The following is a 19,046-nucleotide window of genomic DNA, read 5'->3' as shown; positions in this document are numbered from 1 at the left end:
CGGCTCGGCTCCGTTCGGCTCATCTGGTTTCGGCTGGGCTCGGCTCCGCTCGTTTCGGTTCGGCTCGTCTCGTTTGGGCTCGGCTCCCCTCGGCTCATGTCGTTTCGGCTGCGCTCGCCTCCCCTCGGCTCGGTTCGGCTCATCTCGTTTGGGCTCGGCTGGGCTCGGCTCCGCTCCGGCCGCAGCCGCGGCCCGGCCCCGCCTGAGGCAAGGGCGGGCGGCGGGCGCGGCGGGGCCGGTGGCCGTGGCGGGGGCTCCTCCCCGTCCGTGGAGCGGTGGGCTGCCCGGCGGTCGCCAGCGCCGGGGCTGCCCGGGGGCCTCGCAGGCCGGCAGCGGGGCTGAGGCGGCGGCGGCGGCGGTGGCGGCATCTCCCCTCGCGGCAGGCCGGGGCGCCGGGTCCCGGCCTTCCCCCCGCAGGCCCGGCCAGCCCCGGCCCCTCCCTGCCGCCCCCGGGGCTGCGGGGGCAGCAGGGGACTGCCTGCCGCTGGTGGCTGTCCGGCGGAGGCCGGCGGGCACCGCGGAGACGTGCGGCTGTGGAGAGAAAGGAGTTTCTGCCGGCTGTCCCCGCAGGGAGCCGCAGCCGCCGGGGGTGTCCCTCACAGCCCGGCGTCGGTGGCGGGCTGCGACACAGTCCTGCCCGGGCGTTCTTGGCAGCCCCCGGGGCAAGAGGCCTGTCAGGCTTCAGGGAGGTCGGCAGCGGCATTTCCAGAGCAGTCCCGTCCCGTTGGCTCTCCTGCTTCCTTCCCCGGGCTGGGAGAAAGGAGGACGTCCTCGAAAGCAGGTCCCTGTCGGTTGCCTGAAACCGGGTTTCTTCCTGCAGGCAGGCTTGTGTACGCACTTAAAATCTGGCAGGTGAGCACGTTGAAGCTACAGCCTGCAGTTTGGTGACTGCAGGTAGCAGTGAGTTCATAGGAGACCCTGAATTCAGACGGTGGGGGCTGCTCTTTTCCTGCCTTCTTTCACCGAGCGTGAAAGCGGTCCCTTCCGAGTGGCTGCTGCCCTTGGACAGGCTGAGCATCGGCCTGAGAGAGTAACGGGAGCTGTAAAAAGTGCTCCTGTTTCACTGCTGTGGGTGGATTTCGTGCTTCAGGGGGAAAAGAGGCTGGTTTTACTGGCGGTATTTTGAAATTTTGTTTAAAGCGTTCAACTGAGAAGCTCTAGAGCCTTTGTAGTGGTTTAAGCCCAGCAGGCAGCTAAGCCCCGCACGGCCGCTCGCCCACTGCCCTGCAGTGGGAGGAGGGAGAGAATCGGAAGGGTGAATCAACTCGCAGGTTGGGATAAAGGCGGTTTAATCAGTCAAGCAAAAGCTGTGCACGCGAGCAAAGCAAAATCAGGAATTCAGTCACTGCTTCCCGTTGTCTGGCAGGTGTTTTATTTGCAGGAAAGCAGGGCTCCATCACGCCTAACAGTTACTTGGGCATGTCCCCCCTTCCTTCTTCTTCCCCCAGTTATATTGCTGAGCGTGACATCCTATGGTCTGGAATATCCCTTGGGTCAGTTGGGGTCAGCTGTCCCAGCCTCGTGCCCCCCCAGGTTCTTGTGCACCCCCAGCCGACTCCCTGGTGGGGTGGGGTGAGGAGCAGAAAAGGCCTTGACGCTGTGTAAGCGCTGCTTTCAGCACAAATCCAAGACGTAGCCCCGTGCAAGCTACTGTGGGGAAAATTAACTCTCCCAGTCAAAACCAGCACAGCTGTGGCGCTCTGTACTCAAAGTATGTACTTATTTCTTGGGCTGTCTGCTGTTAGCAATGTGCCTTTCGCTGGCCTGGCAATCTGGCTCTCAAGTGTGGATGTGGAAAGTGTCTTTGGAAACTCTCCCTGGCAGTAGTTGTTTGTTGTGCTCTTGGGATTTTTTCTTTCACAAGGTTCCCCTTGCGCTGCCACTCCTCTTTCAGATGTGTTTGTGACAAACCTGTCCTGTTGTTTTGAAACAAGAGCGTGGCTCTGCTGCAGGCAGAGGGGCTGAGCAGGACTTTTAGGTTAACTGCTTGTCGTGGTTTAACCCCAGCCAGCAACTAAGCAGCACGCAGCCGCTCACTCACTCCCCCCCCCACCCAGTGGGATGGGGGAGAAAATCGGGAAAAGAAATAAAACTCCTGGGTTGCGATAAGAACGGTTTAATAGAACAGAAAGGAAGAAACTAATAATGATAATGATAACACTAATAAAATGACAACAGCAATAATAAAAGGATTGGAGTGTACAAATGATGCGCAGTGCAATTGCTCACCACCCGCCGATTGACACCCAGCTAGTCCCCAAGCAGCGATTCTCCGCCCCCACTCCCCAGTTCCTCTACTAGATGGGACGTCCCATGGTATGGAATACCCCGTTGGCCAGTTTGGGTCAGGTGCCCTGGCTGTGTCCTGTGCCAACTTCTTGTGCCTCTCCAGCTTTCTCGCTGGCTGGGCATGAGAAGCTGAAAAATCCTTGACTTGAGTCTAAACACTACTGAGTAACAACTGAAAACATCAGTGTTATCAACATTCTTCACATACTGAACTCAAACCATAGCACCTAGCAGCTGCTAGGAAGACAGTTCACTCTATCCCAGCTGAAACTAGGACACTGCTGTTCTCAGTTTCTAGAAGGCACTGTAGTGGCAAGCCTGAGAAACAAGAGTGAAGGGAGAGTGTTTTAGTCTGTGGTACTGCTGGCATGCAAGGCAGAGAAAGGAAAACGGCCTTTGGGTGTGCAGGGGACAGTGAATAGGAGGGTTGTGGGAGGTACCAGTTGTGTGGTAAGCCTCAAATGGGAAGTTTGAGTTAGCAGCCAGCAAAGTAACTAAAGCACAGGGTGCTGAGCAGTCTGGTCAGCTGGGAAAGATGTAAAACAAGTGAAGAGGATGGTCCTTTAGAAGTGAAACGGAGACTTTCCCTAAGGGTATTGCCCTGGAGGAGTCTGCTTGTGTCTGCTAGTCAGGCAGACAGAGATGATGGGCAAGTGCTTTTGTGAGTGGGCAAAACCTTGACCAGCTCACTGGAGGAGCTCTGGAGCTTTTAGTTTGAGAGGGGACTTGGAATCCCAGAGGCTGCGATCTGTAACAATTCCAGAAGTTTGAGCTGCTCTGAAAAAGGAGCTGGGGCTGCTTAGGTTTAAGGGTTGTATTTTTAAGCAGGTGCTTATAGATTGGGTCCTGCTGAAGGAGTGTTCTGTAGGGCTCAAACTTGGTCTGAAACTTTATGAGTTGTTGCTGTCTTAGCCTCTGATAAAAAATTAATAATGATAGTATTCATAAGTATTAATAAAAACCCCCAAAGCAGTGGCTCAGCATAATCTGGCTCCCTGTGTACATCGTTCAAGGCTGTGATCGTCATCAGACAGCAGTTCAAGGTTGATGCCCTCAGAGGCTTTTAGAAAGTGTTCTAAACTGTTGAGGTTAAGTCTCTTTTCAGGTGGTGGCACCCATGCAGAAACTAGGACTGAGATCTTTTTGAGCCAGGAAGTATCCCTGCGTCAGAGAAACAGAACAGCGTCGTGGCATCCCGAAACCCCTGTTTTCATGCCAGTGAGGTTGCAGCAGGGCTAAAATGCCACAGGCAACGACTCAAGCCTCTGCCTAGAGAGTGGTTTTAGGAGTGTGAGTGAATTTGCTTTTGCAATGAGATGTGCACAGGCACTGCCAAGGCCTGGGTTTACTCTGGAAGTGACTGTTGTTAGCTGCAGAAGAATTGAAGAGGCTGTGCTATGAACACCACGCCAATTAGGCTGTCTCCAGACCTGAAGCTGCATTAAATCTCGTGCCACACTAGTCTCCTTTTTCCTTTGGAGAAGTGGGCTGGGTCTTTGAAATTCTGCTGCATGACTTTATTTTGGGATGAATTGAAACGCAGTTGTTTCTTTAGCTTTGCTTATTAGCATTCTGCTGGAATAGTGTCAAATCCAGGAGGATTAACCTTCCTCCTTGTTTTGTTCTCTGTGTTGATTTTGGAGAGGAAGGTGTGTTGTCTGTCTTGTGGTGTCATGTGGTGTTCAGAAGATGCTTGAAATGTTGCTGTTGTCTGTGACCAAGCTCTTTCCCTCAGTGTAATCCCTTTGGTCGGCACTGCCAGTAGTGTGCGTACATTTCTGAACAGCCTGCAGGTGTTTGATCTCCTGATGGTAGAGAGAGCACTGCATTTGTTTGAGTTTGGCAGCCTGTCATCGCCCCTTGCTTTCTTCCATTTTTTCCACCCTCTTCTCCTCATTGCCGCTTCAGCGTCCCTTCCTGAATCGTACTTTTGTGTCCCTGCTGATTCATGAAGACTTCATGACCACAGCGTAAGTCTTGGGTGGGTGATATCTGTCCTTCTGCTGTGGCACGCTGTGTAATTCCTTTCATTAACTTGTTCCATGTTAAGCAAGGAGAGGGCCTTTCTGAAGAGGAAGGAAAGTTCTCATCTCTGACCGAGTTCTGGCTGGGGCCCCTGAATGTGGAGGATATGAGAATGGCTGCCTGCCAGACCATATACCAGAGAATACTTGCATGCCATAATTCCTTACACTCCACCGTATTTCCTTATTTCCAAGTGACATTTGTGCGACATTTGTTTACTTCTTCATGGGTTCAGCTTTTCTTTGAGACGTTCTCTCTCCCTGTGCATTTTATTGTTGGCCGATACCTAGCAGCAAACAACTTTTGAGAAGCTGACTTACAAAAGGTGTAGTTACTAGTTGGGAACACAGTTTGATGCAGGCAGTACACAGCTCCCAGCATCACAAGGCCTAGCTCCAATGCCGTGAAGGCCCGTTCCTCTGCAGGTTTGCACTGTGGAGGGGATTAAGAGACACGTCCTGCCGGTTCTTTCTTTTAGTCCCTTGAGCAGAATGGCATTGCAATAGACTGGAAGAGAGAGGTGCTGGTTTGAGGGCACCTTGTCAAAAACCCCAATCCTAAAGGTTACTGAGGATCGACTGAAAAGATCTGATCTCTCATCCTTTGTATCCTCAGACGCACAAAATACAAAAGGGCAGAAAATTGCAAAGGAACAGTCGTTGTGGAAGAATGGATGTTTTTTAAGAACAATAAACTGGGAAATCATTTGCCTGCTAAGTATTTTCTCTGTGCAGTGGGAATGATGTTTTGTTGTTGTTTAAACTCTTACAAGGAATGTAGCTCTGTTGCTTTTTGGTTGGGGTGGGACTAACTCTCTCTGTTTGTTTCACAGCGCTCCGGATCTCGACACCACTGAAAGAGCTGTCAAGGAGTTAGAGGTAGGAGATGAAGCAGGTCCATGGGACGTTGCACTATGTATCTAGAACTCAGCTCTTTTCAGCAAAACCTATCTTGTGGTAAGTCACTATGGGTATGTTTGGATAATGTCTGGAAACATCTACGATCTATGTCTTGCTTTTCCCTTTCCCTTCCTCCACTGTGTCTTTGAATTAGAGGGAGCAAAACTGCGTGCAGTATGGCTGTACCATGGATTTGAAAGAGAGCATAGCAATGTGTTCTCTTTTGTCCTGTATTGCTTTTTGAAAATGTCTAGAATTTCTCTTTGCCTTTTCACCCACTGCTGACTCTTCAGCTAGTATTTTTATGAAGCAATGCCCAGTGGCTCCCAGCCTTCATTCTTGAATGTCAGTAGCTAGGCTGGAGCCAGTACATACGTATGGAACACGTGTTTTTCTTCCTTGTGCTTGACTACATTTGTTGACATTGAACTTCACACTCTTTGTTTCTATTTTCCTAAAGAAAGAACGCATTTGTTTTTCTAAATAATGATAGTAATAATGGTAATAATGTCTTTTGTATAATTCGCAACTGTTGTCACCTCCCTAGTGTCTCATTTTCCAGGTTTTCTATGAATTCCCTGACCAGCCTCAGGCCCCAGCTGAGACCTTTGTGGGACTCTGCATTGAACCTGCTCTGTTGTGAAAACTGAGTGTTTTTTCTTACTGTTTCCTGTTCTGATTATTGGTCCCTGGGAGAAGCTGCTGCTGGTCTTTCTTGTGAGCGCTTAGTAGATATTCAGATCTCCTTTATCAAATGGACAAGTAGTCCAAAGCAATTGTCCCCATCCCCCTGGCATGTGTTATTCACAGCCAGGAATTCTGAAAGAGCTGTATTTGCAGTTCTTCAGTTTCAAGATATCATATGCAAGTCCAGCATTGTTTCTAAGTCGTTTATCTTGTTCTCAGGAAGTGAGGTACAATGCAAAACTGTACTTTAAAGTTGGTTAAAGAAAGTCCAGTCACCAAATATTCACCAGATTTTATAATACCTCTGTTACAGGTAAAGAAGTAAACAAGGGCAGTGATGAGCTTGTAAGTTGCGTGTGTGGTTTTGTTTTGTGTGTTGTTGTTTTTTTTTAAAAAGTGATATTCCAAGTAGTCTGGAGAAGCAGAATATATATCTAGGCAATGCTATAGTTGTCCTGTTTCAGGGTGTCAGTCAGGCAGTGTAAGGTGGGAGTGAATTCTCACCTAGAACCCTCCAAGTTGAGGGAAACCTTCCTGTCAATTCCAGTGGACTTTGAATGAAGTCCTGCCTGAGGACGCGAGAGCCGTGCTGGCTTCAGTTAAATGTGTTTTTGGCAAGTCTGAGCTGAGCTGTCAAATGGTTTCTTCACTGTGAGAGTCTGTATGAGGTCAATATTGCTGAATAATTAAGTAGTTTCCTAAGTGCTGTACGTGTCGAAAACAACAAAGTTAAGCTTCTTTGGAAAGTTGTTGTTTAGTGAGAGCTCAGGGTGGGTTTGTTTTCAATACAGGTAAGTGTCTGAAGATGGAGTGAATTAGTGAAGGTGTCCTGCCCAAATTCCCCCAGAGAAAATCCCGCTCTCTCTGCTAGCATTACGTTCCAGCTAATTACGTTCCTAGGCCCTCCTCTAAAACTGGAGCAAATAGGATGTCCTGGGAAGCAGTAGTTCCTGTTTAAAACTGTTGAGCATAATTCTCTGGATGGCCTCTCAGTGCTTACCTTCTGTTTGAATAAGGCAGCTAATCTTTTATTCCTGAGTCATTTTTTGTTTTTTTTGTTGTATAAGCCTGGACAATGTTGCGAAATACGGATGTATATTAAGCCTGCCTTTTGTTCTAGAATAGAAAAGTGTATTGGCTTTGTGTGGCAAGGTTTTGGTAGCAGCCGGGGGGGAGTTACAGGGGTGGCTTCTGTGAGAAGCTGCTGGAAGCTTCCCCTATGTCCGACAGAGCCAATACCAGCCGGCTCTAAGACGGACCCGCCGCCAGCCAAGGCCGAGCCAATCAGCGACAGTGGTAGCACCTCTGTGATAACATATTTAAAAAGGAAAAAAAAGTTGCTGGGACATACAGAAATGGCAGCCGGAGAGAGGAGTGAGAACGTGTAAGAGAAACGACCCTGCAGACACCAAGGTCAGTGAAGAAGGAGGGGGAGGAGATGCTCCAGGCGCCGGAACAGAGATTCCCCTGCAGCCCGTGGTGAAGACCATGGTGAGGCAGGCTGTCCCCCTGCAGCCCATGGAGGTCCACGGTGGAGCAGATATCCACCTGCAGCCTATGGAGGACCCCACGCCGGAGCAGGTGGGTGCCTGAAGGAGGCTGTGACCCCATGGGAACCCCGTGCTGGAGCAGGCTCCTGGTAGGACCTGTGGATCTGTGGAGAGAGGAGCCCATGGAGCAGGTTTTCTGGCAGGACTTGTGACCCTGTGGGGGACCCATGCTGGAGCAGTGTGCTCCTGAAGGACTGCATGCTGTGGAAGGGACCCATGCTGGAGCAGTTCGTGAAGAACTGCGGCCCGTGGGAAGGACCCACGTTGGAGAAGTTCGTGGAGGACTGTCTCCCGTGGGAGAGACCCCATGCTGGAGCAGGGGAAGAGTGTGATGAGTCCTGCCCCTGAAGAGGATGAAGCGGCAGAAATAACGTGTGATGAACTGACCGTAAATCCCATTCCAAAGTCCCCCTGCGCCGCTGGGGGGGGTAGGTAGAGAATCCGGGAGTGAAGTTGTGCCCGGGAAGAAGGGAGGGGTGCAGGGAAGGTGTTTTGAGATTTGGTTTTATTTCTCATTACCCTACTCTGGTTGATTGGTAATAAATTGAGTTAATTTTTCCAAGCTGAGTCTGTTTTGCCCGTGACAGTAATTGGTGAGTGATCTCTCCTGTCCTTATCTCGACCCACGAGCCCTTTTGTTATATTTTCTCTCCCCTGTCCAGCTGAGGGGCGGGGGGGGAGTGATAGAATGGCTTTGGTGGGCACCTGGCATTCAGCCAGGGTCAACCTGCCAGAAAAAGTCAAAATCAAATTTTATCAATACCACGTTTGCAATGTTTTGAAGGTCAAGAGAAGAAAAGAAGTGTCAGGAAGTGCTGCAGTGGAAGAAATGGTGAAGAGGAGAAGAGTGGAAGTCGGAGCGGAGGCCTCATGCCCACAGTCGGGTATGGGCAGGTCAGTTGACTACAAAATAGCCTTCCAAGGCACATATCAATGTTTTTGATGTCTCTTGCGCCTTCCTCGTATTTCATTCCTGTGTAACCCTTTGGCCCATTTGTCTTCTTCCTTCTCTTCCCTAGGTGACAGAATCTAAGCAGCATTGCCCATGTTTGGAGAAAAGTTCTCCTGTGCTTTCAGGTTCCCATGCCGTTAACTAGAGCTCTTCCCGTCTAACTCCTTTGTGTTAACGCTACCTGCAGAATCACAGCGGGATGAGAACTGGGCAGCTCGACAAAGCGGTGCACTGGCTTGCACAGCTGAGGCAGGGATGACAAGGGAGGAACTGGGAACAGTTTTCTAGCTGCCTCCCAGCCTGTTCCTCTGAGTCGGCTGATGACTGCTGCCTCTCGGCTTGAGGCAGAGATCTCTGTCTGTGGCTTTCACAGAACCATTGAGGTTTTGGGGACCTTTGATATCATCGAGTCCAACGCCTCCTGCTCAAGCAGGGTCACCCAGAGCAGGTTGCCCAGGACGTGTCCCCTCAGGTTTTGAGTGGACTCCAAGGGTGGAGACGCCACAACTTCTGTGGGCAACCGATTGCAGTGCTCGCCCACAGTTGCAGTCAGAAAGTTTTTTCTTGTGTTCAGCTTTAATTTCATGTTTTGCAGTTTGTGCCCTTTGCCTCTTGTCCTGCCAGAAGGCGCTGCTGAGGAGAGCCCGGCTCCCTCTTCTTCATTCCTTCCCATCAGGTGTACATTGGTAAGAGCCCCCTGAGCCTTCTCCAGGCTGAAGAGTCCCAGCCTCTCCGCATATGAAGAGTGCTCCAGTCCCTTCATCATCTTTGTGGCCCTTTGCTGGGCTCACCCCAGTGAGTCCCAGTCTCGTCCTGGGGAGCCCAGTGTGGACAGAGCACACAGACTGGCCTCAGCAGCCCTGAGCAGAGGGGAAGGATCACCTCCCTCCCTCGAGCTGCTGGCAAAACTCTTCCTAACGCAGCTCAGGGTGTTGTTGGCCGCCTTCAGTGCGAGGGTGCAATGCTGGCTTGTGGTAGCTAACTTCAAGCTTAGTTCTTGATTACCTTTCAGAGGCAGGCCCATTGTTAGTTATAGTCTGGCAGGCTTCTTTCTTTCATGGAGTGTAGCTTTTAAAAACAGAAGATTCGTGTCTGTACTTAACATTCACAAGTATGTGGCAGAGAGTCCCAGATCCAGCGTTGTGGTCGGAAGTGTTTATGCTCACCTTTCCCCTTCCATGGCGACGTACAGACCATGTCAAATCATCTCCCTTGTTGCCTTCTATTCTACCCAATTCCCAAATGTATTTCATGCAGAGGTTATAATGGGAGAAGTCTGAAGCCAGTTCTTTTCCTGCTCATACAGATGTAGTCCTTTCATTCCCCACCCCACCCCCTCCATCAGTTTCTAGTCACAATAAAACTGCTGGACATGAGTGAAGAATGAGACCAGGATCCAGAATGCTTTCTAATCTCTTTTAGCCAAGGCGTGAGTTGTAGATTCATAAAATACAAGGCCAGAAAGGGCTATTTCATGGTCCAGTCTGGCAGTTCTCTCTTAGTCCTGTGTCTTGCCCCAGCAGTTAGGCTATTCCAGAAAAGATTAAAACAGTTAATAATTCTACAGTGTATTCTTGATTTCAAGATTAAACCGGTCAGGCATCAACTTCAAGCCTTCTGTCATTTTTTTCTGGTTACTCTGTTAGACTGAAGAGCTGAGCATTCAGTCTGAGCATTCCCCCACCCTGGGAAGGAGTTTGCCTGCTGTAGTCAGACCACTTCTTGATCTTTTTTTTCTTTTTGGGAAGCTCTTTTGCTCGTAAGTCCTCCTGGGGCATTTGGATTTGGGTTTTCTTGGAGTGCTATTGAGTGTTGAGCTATCGGAATCTCCAGGTGATGCTGATCAGCTCCAAGAGCACTATTTTGTGTGTGAAGCCAGGACCGGTTTTCCCCACGTGCATCACTTTGTACCTCTCTGCCATTGTATTGCTCCACGACCGAGTCTTGTAAGATCTTTCTACGGTTCTTTGCTACCTGCCCTTCTCTTTGTGTTAGTAATCTTGTAGGATTTGCAAGCTTTCTCACCTCGCTGCTCATCCCCCTTTCCCTGTCACGTCACGCTGTTTTTCCCTTTAACTGCTTGTTGGGCTTACTAGAAAAGCAGAAAGCCTAATACTGGAGTGAGTGCCTATTTTTATTTTTTAAATGAGACTTTGAAACATGAGTACAAATACAGATTAAGGGTATCTATCTTGTTGGCTTAGAGGGAGGTGCTAAACCCCTGCTTTCTAATGAAATACTTGAGCAGCCATTTACAAGACTGCTTCCTTTTTGTGACTTTTGGTAAACTCAGTTCTTACCTGTTTGACTTATTTTTCGAACTGGAGCCGGGCGTGTTTGCCATACGAGTAAAGCAAAGCATGGATTTGAAACGGTAAGCTACAGAATATTCAGAAAGAGGCAATAGCATCTGTTTAGTCCTAGATTCTTAAAGTGGCAAGCATAAAAATGCCTTCAGGTAACTTTTTTTCCCTTTTCACCTGCATCACCTGCATGGAGGCATTTGTGATTCCTGCTCATCAAACTTAGCCACGGGATGAGTTTGACCGGGAGCCAACACAGGCTTTTCTGACTGTGAAGCTACAAACTCTAGGGGTGAGCTTAGCCTCTCGGAGCTGAACCTGAAGGTTGCCCTGCCTTGTCTTCAAGAGACTCCAGTCCTCTTTTACCTCACCTGCTCCTTTGTGCAGAACTCCATGAAGGGCCAAGAGTGGGTGCTGACACCTTGACACTGGCTTCAGCGCGAGTACTTGCCACTCCTCACCAGTGTCCTTTCTCTGTGCAGATGGCTTTGCAGGCATCTCCCTCTTCTTGAAACGGTGTCATGCCTTTTCTTGCTATGTCATCAGAAGGCAGATTTACGACAGGATTGTTCCAGAGGGATTGGCAGTTGCTTTCTAAACCCACTGTTCTCCAGAGACCTTGTCAGGAGGGCGAGAGTCTTTTTCTTTTAGCCCACAAGCTAAAAGGCTGCTCTGACAGAGCTGCTGTTAGGCACACCCTTTAGGTAGGAGGGTCTTCCCTCACCCCCCCTGTTCTCCTCCTCCTGGCTGTTGCCCATCCTCCCAGTGCATTTCATCCATTTTCTGGATCCTGATAGCCGTTCTGCATTTAGTTCAAACCCCTGCCATGCTATTGCCTTCCTGGCCGCCTTCCCTCTCCAGCTCTTTGGAGAGAGTCTTTTCCGAGGAGGCAAACTTATTCCTCTTGGGGTTGTCCAGAAAGGAAGTTGCCTGGTGGTATAAAAGGAACAGCTGCTTCTCCCACCATTCCCTGGGAGGTGAACAGTTGCATCAGATGCCCAGATTTCTGCGTGTTTCTGCGTGATGACGTGCTGCCCCCATTTCAGAAACCTTTTGGACCTCTCCACAACTGGCTGAGCCTTTACGCAAATATCATCTGTGGGCTTGCTGCCTGCTGGCCAGGGCATACTGCCTGCTTGCTGCTGTAGGACTGGTTTCAAAGGGCCAATCTCAGCATAATTGCTCTGCAGGGATCCCCTGCATATACAGTGGTCTGCAGTTTCAGGTGCTGCTAGTTGCATGGTTACCTTCAGCCTGCACAGGTAAAATCCTGTATTGAAACAGCCCTCACCTTGTTGTAAGCCCAAAACTTTCTTTCAGAAGAGGGGTTTTTGGCAGGTTTCTTGGATTTTCAAGATAGGAAGGAGACTGCCTGGTAACTCCTCAGGAGCCTCCAGTACAGAAGAACTTCTCTAAAACAAGCAGGCTGATTTGTCTCTAAAGCCTGTATCCCTTTTTATTCCCCTCAGCTCACCTTTGCAGGATTAGTGACAGGTGTCTCTACACATGCCCTTTCTGGCTTCTTTCCTCAGGTGCTCCAAACACTCTGTTGGTGGGATAAGGTCATCCTCTGAAAGATGCTTTTTTTTATTCCCCGCTTTGCTATAATCGCTGTCCCCAGAATGCCTCCGCTCCTTGTACAGTGGCTGAATTTCCCAAACATTAGGGTCCTCGGAAGCTGGAGCTCCAGGTTAGCATGTTGGACCCTGAGAAATGATGTGGTAGGTGGCAGACGTCACCGTAACCTCCTATTGTGTTAACTGATGTGGGAGGACATGTCCTGAGCTCTTTCCAGGTAAACTGGAACTAGGATGAGTGAATCATCAGCTTGGTATATACCAGTTGAGGTGAGAAGAACCTTCTCCAGAAGAGATGCTTGTGCCACCGTGACTCGTACCTGCAATTTGCACTCGTCAGGGCACTGTTACGCTGGGAGGGAGCTCCAGACACAAACTGGTGTCTTTATGAATACCAGACCAGATGTCAGGAGCACCGCATGGAATCCTGAGCAGATGACCTCTCCCTTGTGTGCTTTTTTAGGAGATCAGAGCCAGGTGCTTCTGTGACATGCCTTCCATTTGGTTTGCTTTCCATTTGTTTTCTTCTGGTATTCAGGATGAGAAGAAAGATCGGGTTTAGAAAAAAACATCTCAGTAGTGCCTGTACTTTCTCAGGATTCTTCTGGTCATTCCTGCAGGGCTCTTGTTCAGTTTATGAGCAGTGTATGACTTTGGATCCAAATCCAGCTGGTGTTTTAGAGTGCATCTCGAAAAGGGAAGGGTCTCGTTAAAACATGAAGGAAATCTGTCTGCTTAGTACACGTAGGACTGACTTTACAGCATCGGCAGTCGATTCAGAAGGAGGAGCATGGAAGTGCCGCAGTCGCATGACTGTTGAATAGATTGCATTTTCAGCTCTCACCCAAATGCCTTCCAGGCCTGCAATTTTGACAGGAGGCTGTCCGGTCAGGATGATTGGAGTTGAGCCTGTGCATCTTTCTGCTTACCAGGAGCACCAGTAGAAGTCCAAGGAAGAAAGAACGGGGAGACGCTCAGCCTGTCACTGCAGATAATTTTGCTACCTTAGTTAATGCTCTGAGACTAAACTGCAAAGATCTCTGGCCGTCTGAAGTTTGGAATTTCACATGAACCTGAGCTTAGTGCAAGAGAAGCACCATCAGGGAGGGATCTATTCTTCTCTTCTCTTATCTCTGTGACAAAGTTGTTTTACTTTCTCCTGAAGAAGCTTACATAGTGGTTTTGTTGTTTGTGGTCCTTTGTATTGCTGATAGCCTTGCGAATGGGTATTCCTGGCTCACCTCTTGCTTCTGGCACTTTTCACTTTTGTCCCTGCCCTGTTACTCTGCTTCCTATGAGTGTGTCTTAGCAGGGCTGATGTCTAGGGGCCTGTATTGTCCAGCGGCTGTTATTCCCCACAGCACCTCTGTCGATGTTTTTTAAAATCTCTGTCTGTGCCATAGCTGCTGTTCCTCTTTCACTATCTATCTGCTCTATTAAAGTCTAGTCCGTGAATTCCAGCTTTATGTTAGGCCTGGGAATGTCCTGAGGAGGGAGGGGTAGAAAGATATTGGTGAAGAAAGTCCTCATAGTAGCAGGAAAGAAAATAAAGTCACAGAACAAGAGAGTAGACCTTGCCTTTTAGTTCTTCAAGCAAGCAAGCAAAGAAACAAAGATCTCCCGTAGAACAGAATTTTACATGGTGTTGCCGAAATCCGGAATAAAATTCCTTAACAGCAATGAGAAGTTAAGAAGCAGGCACTCCTTTCTTGCAGCACTGGGCACACGGGGGATCGCTCCACCTATCGTGTGCATCTGTCTGGTTTAACTATGCAGGTTAAATGCACACCTGTTATACATATTCACTAGATTTCCGAGAAATGTTATACATAATCATTAGATTTCCCGGAAACTATTAACATATGTAAATGTCCTTTACGCAAGCGCAGTGAAGGTCTCTGGTGGTCTTCAGAAGCCCTCTGGTGGTCTTCCATAGTCTTCCTCACTTGTCCGCTTCTTGACCTCTCTTCGGTGATTCTGCGCAGTACGATTCTCACCATCATCTATATTAGTTTACATAAAAATGCATACTATGTCTATTCTTAAATTTAACCTTTCTAATAATTGGTCCTTCAGTCACACCATCTTATGAATATTCTTATGTTAAAACAATCATTGGTTAATCTCACTTAACTCTACTGATTGGAATCCTCGATAATTAGATCGAGGTGGGAAGGGTAAGGGGTTTCCAGGCAGCAAACTGGCGTCCATAACGGTTTCCCTAGTTTCCTAAAACAAAACACTACAAACCAACAAATCTTTGCCAAAGTTTCTGTGGTTAACTGATTTTAGACAATACTTGAATTCTTATAGTCACACATAGTACATTTTCTAAACTTCCTAAGTTCCTATGACTACATTTCAAACTTAACACTCCCATACCTATGCTTCACAATTTTTTACTTCTTAATTAAACCAAACTCTCTTATATAATTAGATTTTAATTTCTTTATCAAAATATTTTCAACAATGGTGTGAAAGTTCTTGGGTTCCTTTTCCTTTCAGAATTCCTCCAAAGAAGATGAGCGTGAGTTTAGTCCAGCATCCCTTACTGTGGGCTGTAACCGAGTGAGTTTGTGTAAGTAAGGAATTCCTGGCTTGTTTCATTCGAATTGGTCATACAATATCAAAAGCTGCAAGGATGACATTGGCATTAGTTTTCCTTTAAAAGTGGTGTTTGGTATTTTCCAGCACGTGAGACTAGGAATTAGAACCACCGAAGAGCAGTAGGTCAGCAATGATTTTGGCTGTAAGCAATTCCCACCCATAGAGCCAGGCTCCGTAGCTCTTTCAGAGCTGGGCTGTGAGATGGGAGCCTACCTCCAAACCAGTCTGCACTGTGATTGCTTTGAAAGCTCCCAGGCGTGACGTCAGTCAGAGCCTGGACCCACCTCTCGGTTTCAGGGTCTGCCGTTGGGTCTGCAGGGAGTGTGGAGAGAGCGAGCTTGTGTTTTTGTTCTTGCTGCTGTTTCTTACAGGGGCACCTGTGGGATCTAACCTTGAACAAAGAACAGGAACCGGTCAGGCTGAGGGTGCGGTGCAGCTACTGCAGCAACTGGACCAAATGGTGAACAAAGGAAACGTGGAGTCAGAAGGAAGAGGTCTCTCCAGGTTCTGGAGAAGGTACGACTACTGCAGCTACGAGCAGGTGCAGTCCTGGCTCTGTCCGAGCCTGTGCCTGATTCTGGCAGTTCAGGTGATTCTCCGTTCTCTTGAAGAATGGGTACCTCTTTTCTGTGGTTAAACCAAAGTCTGCCAAGGCAAAGGAGCATTCAGGGGTGTCCTTTTGTCTTGTGGTAAGGTGCAACATTCCCGGGAAATGGTCCTCTTCTGAGCTGTCTTTGGGGAAAAAACTCCTCAGGGGAGGGTTGCTGACCTCAGTCACAGCCCTCATAGGCTGTGGCTTTTATCAGCTGAGGAGTGCCATCTCCAGCCCAGTTTCTAAAGGACTTTTACACACTGCCCCTTCTCGCGAGGCCTTCCTGGGAGGGACCTTCAGTCCCCTTAAGGCAAGTATGGCCTTTATTTGGCCGCTTAGCAACTGTGGCCTTTGTAACTTTGGTGTCCCAAAGACACCATTTCAAACCTAAATGAAAGGAGCCCCGCCAACAGTTGCTGGGCATTGCTGACTAAAGGAGCGCTCTAAAGCTGTCGAAGCTGTGTGCCGCAAGAGTGGTCTGTTCTCTGCACAGCACATGTTGAACGTCGGCAGTAACTGTTTGATAGGTGGGTTAGTTTTGGAAGGAATAAAACTCCTTGTTAATCATAATGTATGCCGGTCCCCTTAACTATTGAGACTAGACCGTTACGGCACAGGTTGTTCTTTATGTTTCCTCTACTTTTTTGGTCTTCCTCTGTATTATTTTGTGCTGGGGTTGTGTCTTTCTGGTGGACAGAAATTACCTTGTTGTTACAATTCTCAGAGAAGTATTTTAGGTACAACGTGGGGGTTTTTTGTTGTTGTTGTTTCCCCAGCATAATCTTCTCGCCACTACAGCATCTCTTTGTTGGAAAGAACTGACCTGGAAGTACTAATGATTGTGGAAAGGTAAACTTGTAGCATGAATGTCAGGTTGTATTGTTTCTTTTGTAATTCAGCTTTACGCATTGCTTGTCTCCGCTATTAAATGCTTTACAACGAAATTCGACTTTGTGTACGTTTTCAAATTAACGTACTGAAGATGTTGGGTTAGAATGTCTTTTTCTTCACAACCTAGAGGTTTTGGAAAAAGAGCAACAAGCTTTAAGGTGTTGATCCTTGAGTGTCATAAATCGGGAATTTTACATTTGAAAATCATTGTATGAGACTCTAGTAAAACAAGCTTGGAACTGTGTGTTATTTTAATCAGTCTTACCCTGGCAGAAAACACTCCTTCCCTCCAAGAAGAAGAAGTAGAGGTTTCTAGTATTGGATGGACTGCTGCCCTATGCTTCACAGCATTAAAAAGGTCAAAATTGGTGAAAATGTTTTGGATTAGATTTTACCACTCTGCTACAAGTTGTGTCATTATGCCTTTGATACGTAGTGGGATGAGGCTGGGAGTTAAGATTTCAGATGTGCCTAGGGCATGCTCAGGCAGCTTTTTGCCATCACGCTAGCGCATTTGCAATAAACCGTCATTCTTCAGCCCTCTCCTGAGCTGAGGCACCGTCAGCACGTACATGCACAATGCTGGTCTAACGCATAACACTGTGTTACTGGTGGTTACTGCAGCAGTAGCGACGTGTGGCCGTCTGACGGGGGTAATGTGTCTGGCAGAGTGAGGCGATGCTCTAAATGAGTCAGATAAGGCAACACGGGGTCTGTTTGGCTTGTTGCCACCGTGGTGCACGGATTATCCACCCTATACGCCTCTGTATTCTTTCCCGGACTCCCGTCAGCAGTGAAAGAATGCTTTCCCTCCAAGAAGAAATGGGGTTGAGAAACTGGTTCCATTTATGCCGTTCTCCTTAGGCCTGTCCCACAAACCGTGGTACAGGCTGAGTGCACCAGGGTTCGGTCCCTTCTGCTGGGGGGCTGTACAATGAGACGAACAGCGGTGAGGACCAGGGAATGGATAGAGAGTTGACCAGACGGAGAACAAGCCATAAATAAGGGAAGCTATCCGTGAGTTGGTCGTCTTTAGAACTGGTTCTGTCAGGAGGAGGATGTCCCACTTCCCTGATCTTAGATGCAGCTGCATAAGAAAGGGCCTTTACCCTGCAAGAGCTGGGCTGGCTGAGGCTACAACCTACACACAAAGACATTTTGATGTCTCAATCCGGAAAATGCCATTACAGAATTATGGGCAAGATGGGCATCCATTTTGGAAAAATCGTTTTAGATGATAAAGAACATGGGTTAATGAAATCTAAACAAAAATGGTTTTTATTTTAACTGGGATGATAGGCATTCTTTTAACTTTGAGAAAGCACCTTGTTCTTTAAAGCAGTGGCCGCTTTCTTAAAGGAAAGGTACTTAAAAAAGAACAAGCAGAAACAAGCAAGCTCTTCCCTCTCTTCCCCTTGGCATCCCATAAACGCTGGAAAAAGCCACACGCTTGCTTCTGTTGTCCTAAAAACGGATTCGGTACACGGTGTGCAAGAGAACAATCTCACACAGGCAGGAGAGATACTGTTTTGTTCTGCGCAGGGTGCTCCGTGGACTTTGCACAAGAGTGCAAGAGACTTTGCCAGATTCATCAGTTGTGTCCCTTTTATACAGTAACAATTGCATCTAATTTATCAAACTACTCCTACCTAATACATATTCAAACTATCTGATGCATGTGTGTAGCAGGACGTAACCCTGACGCATCAGATGATGCCTTCTCCGCAGGCGCGGGCATCTCGGCTGGTCTTCGGTGGTCTTTTGAGGAGGTATCCCCTCCTCGCTTTGACCGCTCAGTCGCTCTGTATCGGGTCAGTGGTTCATTTTCCTGCCAAGAGGGACGCACCATCCATGAGGAAGGACAGAAAGGATCAGCATTGGTGCTCCAGGTGAGGCATCGTTAAACAGGAAGACTGGAAAAGATCAGGCTGATCTTGGCTAACTGACTAAATTTAGAACAGGACTTTCCAATCTACCACAGGGTTTTCTGTACCTGACATCACTTCCAGCGGTACCTGGGCTCGTGGCACCGGTGCCGTGTTGTCGGCACTGGTGACTGTGGACCTTGATGCTCCTAGCTGCTGAAGTCAGTGTGATCAGGCCGGAGAGCTCGTGGGTGAGGGAAGTCGGAACTGGAAAAGGCTTCTCCGTTTTTCCTCCTCCCGCAGGGCGTTTTTGTGCTACTTACCCACTCCCTCCCCAAAAGGGGGAATCTCCTCTGCCCCGGTGCAGCTTGTCCTGCTGCTGGCTTTGCTTTTTTTGCGATTTACTTTCTTGGAGATGATAAGTTTGTATCAAAATACTGTATAGACACCAGGTGCTCCTGGGATCGATAGTTGCTGTTACCGCTTGTTGGCAATTACAGTTGCACTAGCTCGAGAGAGAGCTAGCGAGCTAGATACACAGCCCCCACGCCCCCCCCTGCACACAGACACACACACACACACACAGAGACGCACGGACACTTGCTTTTTGAACCCCGGGCCCACTTGCTAGCGGGGACCTGGCGGCAACCTGTGGCAGAGCGGAGCGGTTCAGGGGAGGAAGCCCCCATGGCCGTGTGTCCGTCCGTTTCTTCTGCCTGGGGAAGGAAGGGGCGGCCGAGGGGGATGCGATGCCGTCCCCCAGCGCCTGGAGGGGGGGCGACACCCCCGCCCCGCCGCTGTCAGTCAGT

At 48.6% G+C, this 19,046-nt stretch overlaps 1 protein-coding gene across 1 annotated transcript; it reads left to right on the top strand.

Moving 5' to 3' along the window:
- The first annotated feature begins 5,212 nt into the window (after positions 1-5,212).
- Positions 5,213-15,790, top strand: LOC128137951 (uncharacterized). The gene is given in 8 exon segments (XM_052779214.1): positions 5,213-5,270; positions 6,214-6,245; positions 8,235-8,341; positions 10,719-10,776; positions 14,788-14,860; positions 15,261-15,405; positions 15,584-15,743; positions 15,746-15,790. Coding segments are annotated over 8 exon segments (678 nt in total).
- Positions 15,791-19,046: the final 3,256 nt, after the last annotated feature.

The sequence above is a fragment of the Harpia harpyja genome (assembly GCF_026419915.1).
Source record: "Harpia harpyja isolate bHarHar1 chromosome 5 unlocalized genomic scaffold, bHarHar1 primary haplotype SUPER_5_unloc_1, whole genome shotgun sequence".
Lineage (NCBI taxonomy): Eukaryota > Metazoa > Chordata > Aves > Accipitriformes > Accipitridae > Harpia > Harpia harpyja.
Note: the sequence above shows the minus strand (reverse complement) of the source record. Positions and strands in the feature narration are given on the sequence as shown.